Source organism: Nicotiana attenuata, chromosome 11 (assembly GCF_001879085.1).
Source record: "Nicotiana attenuata strain UT chromosome 11, NIATTr2, whole genome shotgun sequence".
NCBI classification, from domain to species: domain Eukaryota; kingdom Viridiplantae; phylum Streptophyta; class Magnoliopsida; order Solanales; family Solanaceae; genus Nicotiana; species Nicotiana attenuata.
Genome location: NC_031999.1, coordinates 33,317,134 through 33,333,700, shown reverse-complemented (window position 1 = coordinate 33,333,700; position 16,567 = coordinate 33,317,134). Strand labels below are relative to the sequence as shown.

At 36.7% G+C, this 16,567-nt stretch overlaps 2 protein-coding genes across 5 annotated transcripts; one reads left to right on the top strand and one right to left on the bottom strand.

The window, feature by feature from the left end:
* LOC109234327 (cyclin-T1-3-like) lies at positions 375–5,550 on the top strand. 3 transcript variants are annotated; one of them, XM_019400265.1, is made up of 8 exons: positions 375–429; positions 531–617; positions 1,813–2,130; positions 2,308–2,389; positions 2,759–2,893; positions 2,979–3,154; positions 3,266–3,417; positions 4,119–5,550. In XM_019400265.1, exons 3-8 carry the CDS (start codon positions 1,901–1,903, stop codon positions 4,628–4,630), a joined length of 1,287 nt encoding a protein of 428 aa, XP_019255810.1. In that variant the 5' UTR covers positions 375–429; positions 531–617; positions 1,813–1,900; the 3' UTR covers positions 4,631–5,550. The 3 variants fall into 3 exon arrangements, with proteins under 3 accessions (XP_019255810.1, XP_019255811.1, XP_019255812.1); XM_019400266.1 differs by having other exon boundaries at positions 381–429; positions 516–617; XM_019400267.1 differs by lacking the exon at positions 531–617 and having other exon boundaries at positions 403–429.
* LOC109234326 (conserved oligomeric Golgi complex subunit 4) lies at positions 11,658–14,920 on the bottom strand. Of its 2 annotated transcripts, XM_019400264.1 has the most exons (3): positions 14,755–14,920; positions 13,011–14,627; positions 11,658–12,439 (listed from the first exon to the last, which is right to left on the bottom strand). In XM_019400264.1, the coding sequence occupies exons 2-3, from the start codon at positions 14,622–14,624 to the stop codon at positions 11,810–11,812; spliced, it is 2,244 nt and encodes a 747-aa protein (XP_019255809.1). In that variant the 5' UTR covers positions 14,625–14,627; positions 14,755–14,920; the 3' UTR covers positions 11,658–11,809. The 2 variants fall into 2 exon arrangements, with proteins under 2 accessions (XP_019255809.1, XP_019255808.1); XM_019400263.1 differs by having other exon boundaries at positions 13,011–14,920.

The following is a 16,567-nucleotide window of genomic DNA, read 5'->3' as shown; positions in this document are numbered from 1 at the left end:
AAGATGAACTTCAAAAGTTTAGCAATCACATCTCAATGCGATGCTTGCATACAACTTGGAGAGAACTCGTCGAAGGTGTCATAAATTTTAGCAATTGTTTAGCAAGATGGAAGCTCATAAGATGTCGATGTATACTTATTTTTGAATTTTTTTTTTTATTACTCACTCGTCGTTTTAACCGGAAAATTCTTAAATCTAAAAGAAATTATAATCGAGGATAAAGGAAATAGAGTACTTAATAGTTTAAACAAAAAGGTAGTACTAATAATTTAAGAGGTTTTAACAAAAGAAAAAGAAAGAAACGCAAATATGGAAATGGCAACGTTGCCCTTTGCCCGATAAACAAAAGGGAAGTGTTTGTACTTGCAATTTTCAAGCAACTCTTTGAAGGCAAGGCTACTCAGAGAAAGACAGAAGACCTTTCCAAAGGTAACATTGTTGAGTCAACTTCACAAAATATCTTTCTTCTTATTCTTAGCCTTAAACTATTAATTAACATTAAATTTGCAACTTAGAGTATCTTTTTTCAGGCTCTTTCTTTGCCAAATTCCTTGTTTCTTATCCACTCTTCTACTCACACAGCGGATATCCCAACCTTTATTCTCAATTTTCTTCAGGTTTGCTCTTTTTTTGTTTTTTCCCTTTCTGGGTTGTTAATTATTATGCAATTTAATTAAGGTAGCTCCGTAATGAGAAATTCAAGATCTTATTTTTTTTTTCCTTGAAATGAAATTTAAGAGAAAATCAAGATTCAATATATTGTGTTGAAAGTGGAAGCATGTGATTTGATAATGATGTTTAGATTTATGGCTTGTTTATGATTCGTGTTTTGGGTCAAATTGCCTTTGCTATTTTGTTCTACTTTCCTTTTGGGTAAGTTTTTCGCAGTATCAACGCTTAATGATACTTGATATGATTGGGGTAAATGATCAATTCAATTAAGAGTTCTCTACAAATATCATGTTTTCAGGTGTTTGGATCTGTAGTTTGTGTCATTTTCTATGTGTTGACTTTGTCTTTATGAATTCAAAAAGAAGGGATGCTCTTTGTGTGTCAACTAATCCCATTGTTTTGCTGAAATTAGCCTTCAGTTCCCTTTGCTACCTGTCATTATAACTTCCAATTTTGTAGTAATGTTTTGATTGGTCACTTTTAATTTTGCAGTAATAAGGGCTCAAGTTACCAACACATAATTGAGAAATCTCCATACCACCACTTCTTTCGTGTGAAGAAAATAGGTTTCAAATTATCAAATAACTACTTTATATCTATGTAGTTGGGATCAGCTATGTGAAATCTCTGTATGTAGTCCACTTTATTTAGGTCCTCTTCAGTAAAAGAATAACTTAAAGTTTAAAGTACTCCATACCAGAAAGGTGAAAATTAGAGAAGGGTATTCGATTTCTATGCGAAACCTGTCCAATGGATGTGTGTTACTTCCAAATGCACTGAGGTTTATTGTCTCTATGATATTTCTTTAGCGAAAATTATTCTCTTCTTTTTTCTTATCAATGTTCAACAATTTTCGGCAATTAAACAATAAACAACCTTTACCTTGGATGTCTATATTCAACAATAAGCAGTCTTTGTCTGTCAGCATTAGTCATTTTAAGTTGTCTGTAAGCATGATTCCGTTACAGTTCATGATGGAAAAGTAGGAAAAGGTTTAAGATTCTAAACGGATTAGCCATTTACTGTTAGCTGACCATGAATGCAGCTGGCTTGGAAGTTCTCGGCTCTATGAATTTTCTTGGATGATTAAACTTAGCAAGGATTCAACTTCCTAAGAAAGTTATACTTTTCTACTTGCAGAATATTCCAGTTACCTATTTGGAACGAAGAACTTATTTAGCTTCCAAATTCTGTTCCGCTAATCTGCTTGGCGAAAGAGGGAAAGAACATGGCAGGACAACTGCCAGAGAATCCTTCTTATCCAGAACTTGCAAGAGTTGCATCTAGCATGCACATTCAAGAAAAATCTCAGTCTTTGACCCAACGATGGTACTTCACTAAAGAAGAAATAGAGGATCACTCTCCGTCAAGGAAGGATGGGATCGATTATGAAAAAGAGTCACATCTAAGGAAGTTGTACTGCTCTTTCCTGCAAGAGCTTGGCATAGAGCTGAAAGTGTAAGATCCACTCTATTTTTATCAGTAGAGAAAAGTTTGATATCTCTGTGTAGCACGAGCACTATATCCTTTTCTTTGGTCTCTTTCTCTCATTCACGTACTTTTTTCCGAGAGAATTCATGCAACTTGCTTATGCTCAATTTCTCATAGGAGGTTGTTGAATATTTAATTTTTCAGGCCTCAAGTGACCATAGCTACTGCAATTATGTTGTGCCATCGCTTTTACATGCGCCAATCTCATGCAAAGAACCATTGGCAGGTAGAAGTCATTTCTTACTCTTGTAATCGCAATTGACTAAGAAACACAGATCTGCTGTGAAGTTCTTTTAAGCGTGGTTAATGTCTTGCAGACAGAATATTTGTTTTGCCAAACCGGGACTTGAGCTGCTTGACAGGATAAAACACTTGTATACACAATGTTATGTTTAGCTCTACCGTGAAGTAAAATATATTGCAAATGTGCAGTTGTTTTCGCAGTAAATTTCTGATGTTACCCTTTGTAAGACTAACTGGAATTGGTTCAGATATCGATTTAAAGCCAAATCAGGCCTACGGCATTGCATTATAAGTATGTCCCTCTCTTTTGATTCACCATGCGCTCTTTGGTGTGGCACTGCATTCTGTGCAGATTGTCGCGACGGTGAGCATGTTCCTTGCCTGCAAAGCTGAAGAAACACCACGCTGGCTGAGTGATTTTGTTGTTGTTTCCTACAAGTTAGTTTATAAATGGGATCCATCAGCTCCACTGAGGATCAGACAAAAGGTATGTCATCGATTATCACAGCTTTGTTATTTCCCACTAACTTCTATTCTTTTTTTTCCCCCTAATGTCATGCTTCATATCACAGGATATCTATGATAAGGAAAAGGAGTCGATTGTAGCTGGTGAGAGAATGCTGCTTGCGACAGTTGCATTTGATCTTAACATCGAACATCCTTACAAGGCACTTGTTGCAGCTATGAAGAGGTTGGAAATCTCTAACAAGGAGATGGTCAAAGTAGCTTGGAATTTTGTGAATGATTGGTTAGTATCTTTTCACGCGGTGGTGATGGTTCTTTATTTGTAGAATGTGATTCACTTATTTTTTACTTCCAAATTTTGAACTCCAGAAATTAATAATCATGTGGTTGGTAGGCTTCGTACAACACTGTGCTTGCAATATAAGCCCCATTATATCGCTGCTGGTTCCATGTTCCTTGCTGCTAAACTTCTGAAAGTGAAATTGCCTACTGGAAAAGGGAATCCCTGGTGGATGCAATTTGACGTTGCACCGAAGCAGTTAGAAGGTATGTTATATATTTACAGATTTACCCCATATAGTTTTCGCAATTCCATGTCGCTTAAAGGTGATGAAAAAAAATCTCCATTGTAGAGTTAAAATCATAATAAAGCTGATGAGTTCTTAAGAAGACAGTGAGCAACTGAATCTGCAGGTTAACTGTGGAGCTTTTAATTAAATATCAGAGCTGTTCTTTCTGCTAAATATTCAGACAATTAGGTTTCAGATTTTCACGTATGGATATCTTTGGTTCACTTAGATCGACTTTACAACGTCTTCATAGATTAGAAGAAAAACACATAGGAAATGCGGTCTTGTTTTAGTAATATTTAAACGGTTGGGCAAAGACATGTAAAGTTCCAATCATGTCAAACTTATATTATTCACAAATGTAAACTGATATACACTCGCAATATCTTAAAGGAAGCACCAGAAGAAAAACCCTACTCTGTATGGAAGACCTGCTTGCAGTTAACTTTGTCTCAAAGGAAAAAGTCCTGAAACTATGACATACTCTACACTGGATAACAATTATTAATCCAGAAGTTGGAGTCAATACTTTTGGTTGTTTGACCTTCCATGTATATGTTTCTTTTTCTTATGAACTAATCCTTATTCCTTGGTAAATATTTCCCTTCCATCCTATTTATGCTGTTCCACGACCTTAGTAACTTGAGCACCTAACTTATTCTATTTGTTCTTTCTCAGAGGTTATTCAAAAGATGCTTCAGTTGCTGGAGCAGAATCAGAAACAAGTAACACCATCCCTGTCTGGCAGGTCGACTGAATTAAAACCTGTTGCTGGAAAGGCAACATCAAGCAGCACAGAGTCTTGTATCTCAAGCGTGTCAGTTGTTGCACAAGATTCCAGGAATATGGAATTGGTGGAGGTCAGAGGGTCGTCTACCTCCGTGACATCCAAATGCAGTGAAAAAGAATCCTGCAACATCCTCAATACTGTCAAGGAGACAGAGAGTGAGTGTGGTAGTGCAAATAGTGCAGTTGAGGATGGTGTTTGTCAGCCAATTAAGGATGACGCCAAAGAAGTAGTTTGCCAGACCGTCTCTGCTGGTGACCACAATGGAAGTATTGATATTGATCGAATCAAGGAGAGATTAAAGAGGAGGAAATTGGAAAAGAATTCACTGAAGAAATTAGCCAAGGATGACGAGATTGATAGTGAGGCTTGGATTGAGAGAGAGCTGGAAAACTTGGGATAGTGCCACTTTCTGCTAATGCATTGGATGAATAGGTTCTATGGAAGTACAAGCAGAAAAGCAAAAAAGACACACTTAACTGAAGATGCATTTGAAGTAGCAAGGTGCTGAAAATGCAGGTGTGAAACTTTTCAGCTAAGAAGTTTGATATTCAGAAAGTGTTGTCCAGTTATGGTAACATATTTCTGCATCTGGTTCAATCTTATTTAGCAGATAATAGACTCAAGATACGGGGTCTACTGCGCATAATGTTGGCTTTTCATGCCTTGATGTTTTTATATTAAGGGTATGATTTTGTGCATATACATGCAGTCCATTTATATTAAGGGTATGATTTTGTGCATATACATGCAGTCCATTTATGCTAAGATAAAAAACTTTATCAGCACAGTAATAACAAAATTTAACTGTTGAAAGATGGGATGCCCGAGAGAGAGAGATGGTAAAATGTATGTGGATTATCCAAATGTTTATTGAGCTTGGGTTCGATAAGGTCGATTTCCGACAGGACTTTTTGAATAGGAACTAGAAGAGAAGTCTCTTTAATACAGGGAGGGTCTGTTTTATTAACTGGGAATTTCCCGAGGCTAAGTGGCGGGAGGGTCGCATGATACGGATCCTCTAACGTAGAAAGAAAGAGAACAGCAAAGGATATCAGTTGGGAAGGCATTGTCTAGGAACATAGGCTGAAAACATGGCGATTTGGGTCCTTTGATAAATTCACTTTTGCAGCTGGTTTTTATTACTACTATTGTTTATAGCTGAAGGAGTAAGAGGTCAATTATTTCTTCTTTGTTTTCTTAGTACCCCCTGTAACAAGGAAGCACTTCAGTAGTCAAGTACTCAGAAATTGTCAAGATGTACTTTGCTTCGTTATGAACAATTTTGCTCGATTAATAGTAGGCGACTTGGATTGGATGTCATCATAGTATATTCTATCTTTAACGGAAAGCCCTCTTATTTGAAATGCCAATGCAAAAAACACTGCACTTTGGATGAAAATTATTACTCGATGATCTATATGCTTATGGTTAATTTATCAACAAAAAAAAACTTAGTTTCGTCATAATTAAATTATTTGTACACTGTTCGTGAATGAAAGAAGAAGATATGGAGCGCATGCTGTTTAAATGTCCCTATTCAAAATCCATATGGGACCAACTGGAAAATACCTACAAATACTCAAATCAACCACCTAATGATTACACGCTCCACAAATGGATAAAAACACAATGTCAATCCAAAGCACAGTTCAACGGATACCCCAATAAGGCCGATGTCATTCCTTTTATCCTATGGCACATCTGGTTACACAGGAATGACATAATATTCAAGAACAAAAACAATCCTCTTCACTAGGGCATGTTGTCAATAGCACCATTGAATATAAACTGCTCACAGATTCAAAAAGGCCGCCATGTCCTAAGATGACTTACATTAAATGGAAGCCACCAGATATGGATTTCTTCAAACTAAACATAGACGGCTCATGCATCAGCAATCCAGGAAAGGGGGGCATTGCAGGTGTATTTAGAAATAGTGACAGTAATTGGATTCCGGGCTTCAACATGACAGTGCCCCATGCAACCAATATTTACGTGGAGGGCTTAGCATTCATGCATGGGCCAGGTCTAGCGCTGCAAAAAAATCTCATGCCGTTAGCAATCGAAACAGACTGTAATGTTAATCAACATGCTCACTAACATTCTTGCCTTTATCAAAACTTGATAAATGACTGCAGATGGATGCTATCTAGAGTGGGGGAGCCAACAGTGACACATGTGTTCATGGAAGCAGACCTTATGGCTAAGAATGGAAGCAACTCATCTGTTTTGGGAAATCCAATGTTGTATTTAGTTCCGCTACCTTTTGTTGTTTCTACTTTTGAAAAGGACAAGCTAGGAACCATGGATCCTAGAGTAGTCCCAGTTTGTAATGACTCTTAAGTTTGCTTGAATAAATGTCTTCGCAACCAAAAAAAAAAGAGTTTTCAGTCAACTAAGTAGAAGTCTTCTCGTAAGGAAAGAAACCATCAAATTGCAGCAAGATATAGATACTAGTCACAGGCAAGTACGTATGTTCTTTTTAAACAAATGCATTTATATTATAAAGTAATAAATTACATAAATCAATTTGTTTTCCTTCTAAGCCTTACCGATTACAATGACGGTCAAAGATTGCTAGTAAAGGTATTCTGTCCGAGAAACTGATATTACAGATTATTTTTATTGTACTCCTCTTGCTAGAGACTATCCTACCCCTTTTATATTGACGCAAAGACTCACTCGCAAAATATAACGTGTTCAAATTAATTAAACTCTATGGATTTACATAATCATCCATTAGATGCTAAAGGATTAAACATTCATAACAAAATTTAACTTGCTATAGCAGCTATTCAATAATGTTACTGACACTTTAGCTTTAAACCTGGAAAAGCTTCCACTGTGATGAGTCTGTCTCCACCACCAATACAATAGGAGGGAGGGCAAAAACAGAAACAAAACTCTCTCTATATATCTGTCGCTGTTCACCCTGCCAACAAAATCTTGAGAGTAAAAAGACCAACATTTTCAATCCATCCGGAGTGGTTGGAGGAAGGTTTTAAATTGGAATGTATTAAAACATTCTGGCAGTCCTATATTTTGGATTGTAGAGCTTGGAAAAGCAACTGAAATTTTGGTCCCCTGCTTCTCTCCTAACTCCTTACTAAGCTAATAATCAAGAGGTTCCCTTCAACTTAATTAACTAAAGATAGAGAAAGATATACTTTCTTCTCAGTTTGAAAGGTTTATATACTTTTCTGCTTCCTCCAAGCTGGCATTGGAGCATGCCCCTAAACATCAAGCTCTGCATTGAAAAAATCAAAGGCAGATGCTAGTCTAATTTTTCTCTGTTTCTATATTCGGTTCTATAAGTCTGGCTAAAGTTACCAGTAATAGTTAACTGAATTTTGAACTTCAAAATGAAATAAAATAATAACATTATAAGAATCAAAGAGAATGTTGCTACCTCTCCGGCTGCTCCATCAGATCACCATGTCGTATAAAATTGTGATATAAACCTCCAGAACTCCACGAAACTGGCGATGCACAAGAAGCAATGCAGATGTATTTGCCAAAGTCCCCATAACAAAGCCGCAAACCTTAAAAATAATAGGAGCACATATTAGAGGAAAACACCAAACTTATTCTCTTTCTTAGTGAGCTGATGAACAACTAAAATGGTCAATCTAATGGTGGATATAAAGTAATGCAGATTTCCCTGCTTTAAAAAAAATGGAAAAAGAAAACGTCTTTGTCCTCTAGGAGTCTGACAATAACGTGTTCTCTCCAACTTAATGTGTTCAACCCTCATATATTGTCAAATCAAAAGAAGTCAGTATCATCCAATTTCCAGGAAAATCAAACAAAACTAAGCTTTTACTTTAGCTCAGCTGGCAGCTCTCATCAGTCTTCAACTATGTGTAGCTGGAATATGACAAATAGACGAAACAATCAGCAATTAACAAATAAATAAACACATTAGGAATTTTAGGAACATCCTTATTTTCATCACAAACTAAAATGACATAGTCGAAATGCGAACTACTAAATGTAAAGAGTGCTAACTCAAATTTTGTCAACCAGGGGCGGATCCAGGATTTTGAGATCATGGGTGCACCACCGGGTTTAACGTGGTGCTAGTAAATAGTGTCAAAAAATTTTTGATCAATAATGTCATATGATGTGAGAACATTTAGTCCCCACTTATGGGATTATACTAGGTATGTTGTTGTTTATGAGAGAATATTTAGTATTTTATGACTTAATATCAATTTTAAATATTATTTAAAGAGGTAACTTATACACTTCTTAAACAACTCAGTTCTTACCATCAAAATTCAAAACAAAGAGGGAAAATAAAATGCTAATAACAATTTAATACCGTAAAATTTGAAACTTGTGCAAATTTTAGTGCAAAAAGAAGCACAAAAAATATTTAAAAATCTTAACATATGACTAATTCTTTATATGTAAATTACTTACAAAAATAAACTAAAATATTCCTTAAGAAACTATACTAACAATTCAAAATTCTTTGAAGTAAAAGCAATTAAAAACTAAGAAGCAAAAAGGGTAAAGAGAAAATTACTTGAGAGATAGCAATTGGAATTGAGGTTGGCATAAATTGGGATTAGGGGAAATAAAAAAATGTAGGACGAGAACAAATGAAAGAATGCAATAAAAAAGGAAAGAAAACTGTAGAATGAGAAAGTCCAAGAGGATTAGATCCCTTGCCCTTGGGGAAGTAAAACAACCATCTAGCCAGTGCACCACATAGCTCTGTAGAGCATGGGTTCCTAAAGATAATATTAGACCATTTCTGTAAATTATATGCATGGAAAAACTAATTTGCTGGGAAGACCATGGGTTCACGTGAACCCAAATTTATAAGGTAGATCCGCCCCTGTTGTCAACCAATTTCAAGAACAAAATACAGAAATTGAATGTAGAGTATTATAGTTTCTTAGTTAACTCCTCGGTAATTTCTACCAGAAGTTCTGCCATCTTTATGTCAACCTCAGAACATAAACCTTTGATAAATCAGAACCTAACAACATATTAATAATAAGATAACAAGAAAAACACCTTCTTTATTATGGAAAAAATGCCTCCTTAAAAAGGAAAAAATATTAGTGGGGAAAACCAGTCTCCATTAAAAAAACAAAAGTCTCCATAACTTCAGACACCAACTGCCAAAACTGCAACCTTTTATACCCCAAGTTCTAAGCACATTTCCATCTAAAAAAAGGTCTAAGCATGTTTAGCTATTCAGCAGAGATAAAAAACCAGAGCCAGCCCTAAAGAATCACTACATGCTGTGGACGCTCTTATTCACTCCTAATACTACACCACAGAGTAATATCCATTAATACATTAGAATCCAATAACTATTTAGCATCGGGTAACAGTCTCCTATCGACAACCTGAACTAGGAATCGACCTATCTGATTCACTCCTAACACTGCATCACAGAATATTATCCATATTAGAATCACAATATTCACACACATCAACTAACATTTTATGATCAAGATCAAAATTATTCGAAAAAATTGCATTTTTCAGTTTCCGAAGCAGAACACATGCACGGGCGCACATACACTAAACACGAACCTCTACCCTTCTTTACAGGAAATTGACATCCAGCATCATCAATGGAATTTCAATTGAGTGAATCCAATGGCCTCAGAAAGCTTCCATAATCCACGTCAGTAAATATACGCTCAAGAAGCTATAAAGAACAAAAATACAAAATTAAAAAAATAAAAGAGCAAAAATTTTCAATGAGAACAAAAACCAGGATTTTGTCTACCAATTTCAAGAACAAATGAACTGAATCTAGACTACAATTGCCTAGTTGACTCCTCAGAAATCTTTAGCAATTGGCTAAGGATGGACTTATTAAATCAGGCAAACCATCCTAGTAAAGTAATTTAACTGCAGCTATTGCTGATAGTTATAACTTAAGACGACAACATCAAACACTGAAAATAAAAAAACAAGAATAATCCTAAAAGAAACCAAGAATTAAGCAAACTGACCAAAGCATTACCTTCTGAGATTCCTCATTCATGATTCATTGTTGCAAAACCTTACCTTTCATAACAAACGATAGTCCACTCTTGGGATATCAATACAATAAAGTGGAGCATTATGCGTTGATTCTGCAGCCTCTGGAGCCCCAATGGCAGCATGAAGACATACAAGAACCCTAGTGGCAGCCAAAACTATTACTGTTTTACCAGATTTAGCTGAGTGCAAAGTAACCCTTATATGAACATGTGGGAACATCTGACAACATACAGAGAAATTACTCTCCTACACATGATTCTGAGAACAACTGATGTAAGATATCGCCCAGCTATGATTTGTTAATTTTATACTCAAATAATCCCACACAATTCATTTAGGAAATGGAAATTACAAAAGAACAAACATCTACCAGCACAATTCAGGAACTGACTTTGAAAAATCAGGTACAATTAATGAACCATCAAGGCGTCAGAGAATAAACACTGTTATTAAATCCTCATCCATGCAAATTGCTGGTATATATAAAGAGCACACAAGCACATAAGAGTGAAACATATTGATTAAATGCGAAGAAAATAAACTAAGTTGCGAAGCCAGAGAGATGAAGCAGACCAAAGAACCAAAAAACACTGACAGTCAGCAGCCTCAAAGGAAGTAACAAGAATGCAATATTATTTAAGTAAATTGATGTAACAGCCTGCGAGCAAGGGAAGGAAAAATAGTAGCAAAGAAAGCGAGCAAATCCAGGAAGACGGACGCTGAACAACAAGAAGGAAAAGAGAAAATGACGAAGAGGTGACAGGCAATGCAAGTGTAAATTGGCTCGTGTGACCCTCCAATAACCATCAGCACCGAGAACGGTAACTAAGAATTTTCAGTAAGATAAACTTTTAAGCATGTGGAAGAAACAAAAATAAATAGAAAAATGACCAGCTTTTCGGTCAATATATAGCAACCAGTGCACAGCATAGAGGCCTTACCCTCACAGAGAAAATTGCAAGTTCAACTACCCTAGGTGGACAAGCAGAGATGTCGACAGTAAACTCCCTGCTTCGAGGAAAATTATATCATGTGACACATACATAATTTGAAATCAATTGACAAACAATGTAAAAAATGCTGGAACAAGAGGAATAAATGGTCCTCCAACAGTGACCAGCCGAATTACCAAAGAAGAAACTAATCCAAATAGCAAATAAATGATGCCAGGCTCAACCAACAATCAGATTAGTTTCTGAGAACACAAATTACCTGTGATCTTCAAACAGAGCTAAAGGCATGATCTTTTTATTTGAGAAGTAATATCTCAACGCACATTTTTTTCTACATATATAATCACTGTGACGAGAATCAGAGAGCTGCTTTGAAGATTGTAGAAGATGAACTCATATGCTAAAGAGCCACGTTAAGACGAGGATTCAGAAGAAAAAAGTAAAAGAAAGATATTCGACTTAAGAATGAAAATGGAAAGCACTGAACTATATTTCAAAGATTTCATGCCCATTACAATCTCTCACGGAAGTTAAATAAACCCGAAAATACAAAATGTAGCATCGTAACAGCATATAAAGAAATATTGAACAAAATAAACCATAGAAATGGGTTACAACTTAAGAGCCGCTATTGCTTCAGACTTGAAGTCAACCCTCAAACTCAACACTCTTCTAACCTCAGCTGGAGTAAGTCTCCAGGTCATGGGTCCTGAGTTTTCACCCCAGAAATCCAGAATCTCAGAGACCTTCTCCAAGTTTAATATTGTAGCCATTTGGGTTAGACGAGCAAATTTGTCCCTAACAGTCCTCTGGGTCATGTTGGAGAAGTAGCTGACAAGAGCTCGAACATCTCTGTCAAGTTGAAGACCTCCAAGTTGACTGAATCTTTTTTGCATCATGATAACCTCAAGCCGCTTAACAATAAAGTCAATGACCAGATGCACAAGTGAGTCATAATTGTTAGCAGTCATTAATGGTTGAAGCCAAGCCACATTGCTCTCTACAGCATGGAGAAGCCTTTGAACCCATGGGTCATTTACCTCGTTGTCAGCATATTCAGATTCTGACAGCTCATAGCTGATTGTTGCAACAGTATCCAACACTGGCCGGATTCGAGGTGTCACAGTAGCCACTAGTTGTTCCAAGCCAATATTCAAGGCCTTCTTAAAACCATTGCTCATCTCATTCAATTCAGATAAACAGGATTTGACCCTCTCTCTATCTGCTGGCGCAGGAAACACCTGACAATGCAATCCAATTAAGACTAGCAAAAGGAACAAGGGTAGCAAAAAAGAAAGAATAATCTAATAAATGGTAACTTCTGCATAGGATTTGAGGTTATAATTAATTCTGAAGGTAATCTCAAAAAGCACAACCACTTTAACATTCAAAGACTAAAGGCAAGAGATGAATGTAACAGTCAATCATTCTAGATTTCAACAGTATTTGAGAAATCAAAGAAAAAAAAAGAGTAACCCACACATGGGGTAAAATCCCAGATTCCCAGTGGAATCTAAGGTTATATATGGGTATGTTAAACTTTCAACGGATTTCTCAGAAAGCACAATAGTTTTCATGTCGCAAGACTATAGTATGAAATGCATGCAACAGAAAATCATTTCATAATTCAATGTCCAATTTACTTATCACCCATAAAAACAAATAAATACACCAAAGAAGTACTAGCATACATGAAGGCGAGCAACAAAATTACAGCTTTACTTATTCGCCTCTTAAAAAGTAGATGTCACATCGATAAACTAGATTAACATTAAACAATAGGAGGGATCAATACATGAATTTAGGACCAACCTCAGCACATTGTTCTTCAATCTCATGCCGTAGTTTCAATGCATACTCACTGCTCACATCCATATTATTCAAAGCCGTCGCGATCTCCGTACCAGTCTTTTGCACAGCAACGCCACCAGTGAACAGCTTTGCTCCAAGATTAGGCTCTCTTACCTTCTGCTGTAAAGCCTCATTGAACTCACCACCCAACAGACTTACAGCACTACTTAACACTGCAATAACGGAGTTGATATTCGAAGTGGATATGGACCTCCGACAACAACTCTGCAGAACATAGAACACATCGTCGACCATGGAAGTTGTGAGACTATCAAACACGAGTTCATCAATTTTTATAGCTTTCCTCACATTCTCAACCATGAAGTACCCCTCCAAGATCACATAATAACCAGTTATATCTTGGACAACCTTACTGAAATTACCACTCCTAAAAGTCTTAGTGGCACGGGGACCTAATTCGGGATCAACAGAACTCAAGCCCCTAATCTTTGATATCATATACCCAGTGTAATCCTCACCCAACTGAGTCAAAGACAAAATCTCTTCCAAATATACTTCAATCTCTCGAGGGTCTGGTCCTTCAACTCCAACGGATAGCAAATTACTCTTATAAGAATTAATCTCAGAAGTCACTTTAGCTAGTTTCCTATACTCCATGTACTTCTTTATAATAGTGGAACCGCGAGAATCACACTCTTCTTGAAGTTCACATGTAGCATAAACAATGCCATCCTCTCCACACAAGCTCCTTAAAGTTTCATCATTCTCTTCAATAGCCAAGACAATATCTTTGAATAAATTAGTCAAACAGGACACAAAATTAAGCTGGTTCTGACCTGGCTCCTGCTGATCGCTCATCATTTCCACCAATTGCTCGTACTCGAGGCGCGATCTCATGGCGATAACCTTCTTCAAATAGGCCACGTAGACTTGCAGTCCCTCCTCCTCCAATCCCAGCGGCGGATACAGCCTGATGAACCGCAAAACAGTCGAATGATCCCGCTGATCCACTGCGGCAGCCAACTTCCGGCGAACAATCCCTTCAAGCTGCTTCTTGGAGGCCAAGAGCTGGTCTCTCTGGTCGGAGGCAGCGGAATCCTTATACTTAGCGTCAAGTTGGAGGAAGGTCTGGACGTAATTGGCGGCAGATTCGAAGTCCTCGGAATCAAGCGCCTTGCGGACGCCGTCAAGGCAATTAGAGCGGTGAACAATGGCATCTATGCGAAGGAGAGTGTCGTTGACGCGCGATTGAGCAAGATCGAGCTGGCGGACTTTGGCGCTTACTTGATCGGCTAGGAGAGAAGTGGAGGTGACGTTGGATAAGAGGTGATCGGCGTCGGCTTTAACAATGTCGAGCACTTGAGTAGATTTTTGGAGGCCGGAGAGCTGCTTGTCGAGATCAGTGCGGTGGGAGAGGATTGTGTCCAGTTCTAGATCTAGGGCTCGCTGATAAGCAATGCACTCGTGGAGAAGACGAGTCATGGCTCCAACGTCAGTGAGGTTACGCACCTGCTCCAGCGCCTCCGGTGTCCCGAATTTCAAGGAAGATGAATCCATTTCAGACAAGGTGGTGTTGCCATCGTCGGATTCTCCTCTCTGCGCCGTCGACGACATTTCCTGTCCGGCCAGATGAAAACAGATCGAGTCAGAGATTTAAGAACGTAGCTAAGGGATTTGTAATGGAGTTATTAATTTGATTAACATAATATATTTAGGAATTAATTTGGAGGGATCAGTGAGTTACTTGCTATCCAATTGAATAAATTACTACTATGGTACTGAATTTTGAGTAAAATTCATGTAGAAACTCATTGGGAAAATGAAAAGAAGAAGATGGGAATTTAGGTGTAAGAAGACCAAAAGTCCCTATTTTAAGGCACGGATTTCCCGGAGAACTCCCTCCGGTCTACAATTTGCTTTGGGTACAGTATTAAATTCTACAAAAATAGTTACCGCGACTAAATTATTCGCTTCTTAAATGTGAGGAATAAATGACTTTTTATGGATACGTACATGAGGATAATTTTAAATAATAAATTAATTTTTTTCTTGATTATATAAATGGACATTTATTTTGGACCAAAATAAAAAAATAAATTGGTCATTTATTGTGCACTGGGGCGTATATTGTACGTACATTCTTCTCAACTACTGCCCTGTTGATTAGCAAAACAATTTAGGAAAATTACCAGCTATGTCCATTTATAAGTAGCTCATTACAAAAATTGGCCAATTGATAAAATATTACTAATATTAGCCAATTAGCTATTTGCAGCAAAAAATATCAAATTTTTGCTTTGTTTTGAGTGGGTGTTATTAGAATAGATTGGGCACAACTTAAGGAGCTTGAATCTAAGTTTTGGGATGATTTGGTGAAGTTTTGAGGTGGTTTGAAGTGAAAATTCGAAGTAAAACCTGAACATGAAAAAAAATGATATGTGTTTCACACTGTGTATCATTTGTGTATCACATATGTATCATATTTGTATCAATTGTGTATCACATGTATATCCATGTATATCTGTGTGTGTGATACATGCGTGATACATGTTTGATACATGTGTCGCAGAAGACTTTTTTGAACTCGATTTAATTACGAATTTTGATACAAAACCAGTTCAAATCACCTCCAATCTTCCTCAAATTTTGTATATTGACTTATCTATATATTTTCAATGAATTTCATCTATACCCATTAAAAAAGTTCCTTTTTTGTTTAGATTTTTGGAATATTGTATAGATTTTTGTATTTCATCACCTTATTTGCTACTCCGGCCATGAAATTTCCTTTCCGTCTTGTATCTAATATTGCTAATCACGCTTAAAAATATGGAAGGTGATTTTTGCATGTGATTCTTTGAGAGAAAGAACCCTATTATTTGGTTTTTCAATTTTTGTTGGCTAGTTTTGGTAAGTCTATGACTAATGGCTAGAGGTTGGTAAGTTGAGATTTATTTGGGATATTTGTGTAAGTTTCCCACAATTTATATTGATCTTATTGGGTTTTAATAGAACTTGTAGTTTTCTTGTGAAAATTTATATAAACATATTGATGATTCTTGCTTGAGATCTAATGTTTAATGTAATTATTTTGGCAAATCTCTGGATCCTAACAAGTATAATCCAATATTATTGAAATGCTTTAATTTTTTTTATTCTTTCACAAGTGAAAATGTATCATGTAAATCTTATCAACAATTATTGAATTTGTTGATTAGTATGGTCGTGAAGGACTTCATCAGAATTATAAAATTTCTTTTAATATCCAAATAAAAAAAAGTACTTATTGTATAGGTTAAAATCGGTTCGTATTAAATGATTGAATGATAGCGTGACACGTGGAACACGAGGCAGATGGAAACAAATCGAGTGAGAACCAAGACCGGAAACAACAACTGCAGTTGACACCGGCCCCGAGGGAAACCCGATCAACGGGAGCAGATTAAATATTTGTTACCAGATGACATTTAATGAAGAATATTCCCTAATATTAAAGAAGCAATCGTTGCAGAGAATTTTGGCATTCTTGACCTGATGTTACATGATCATCAATGCCC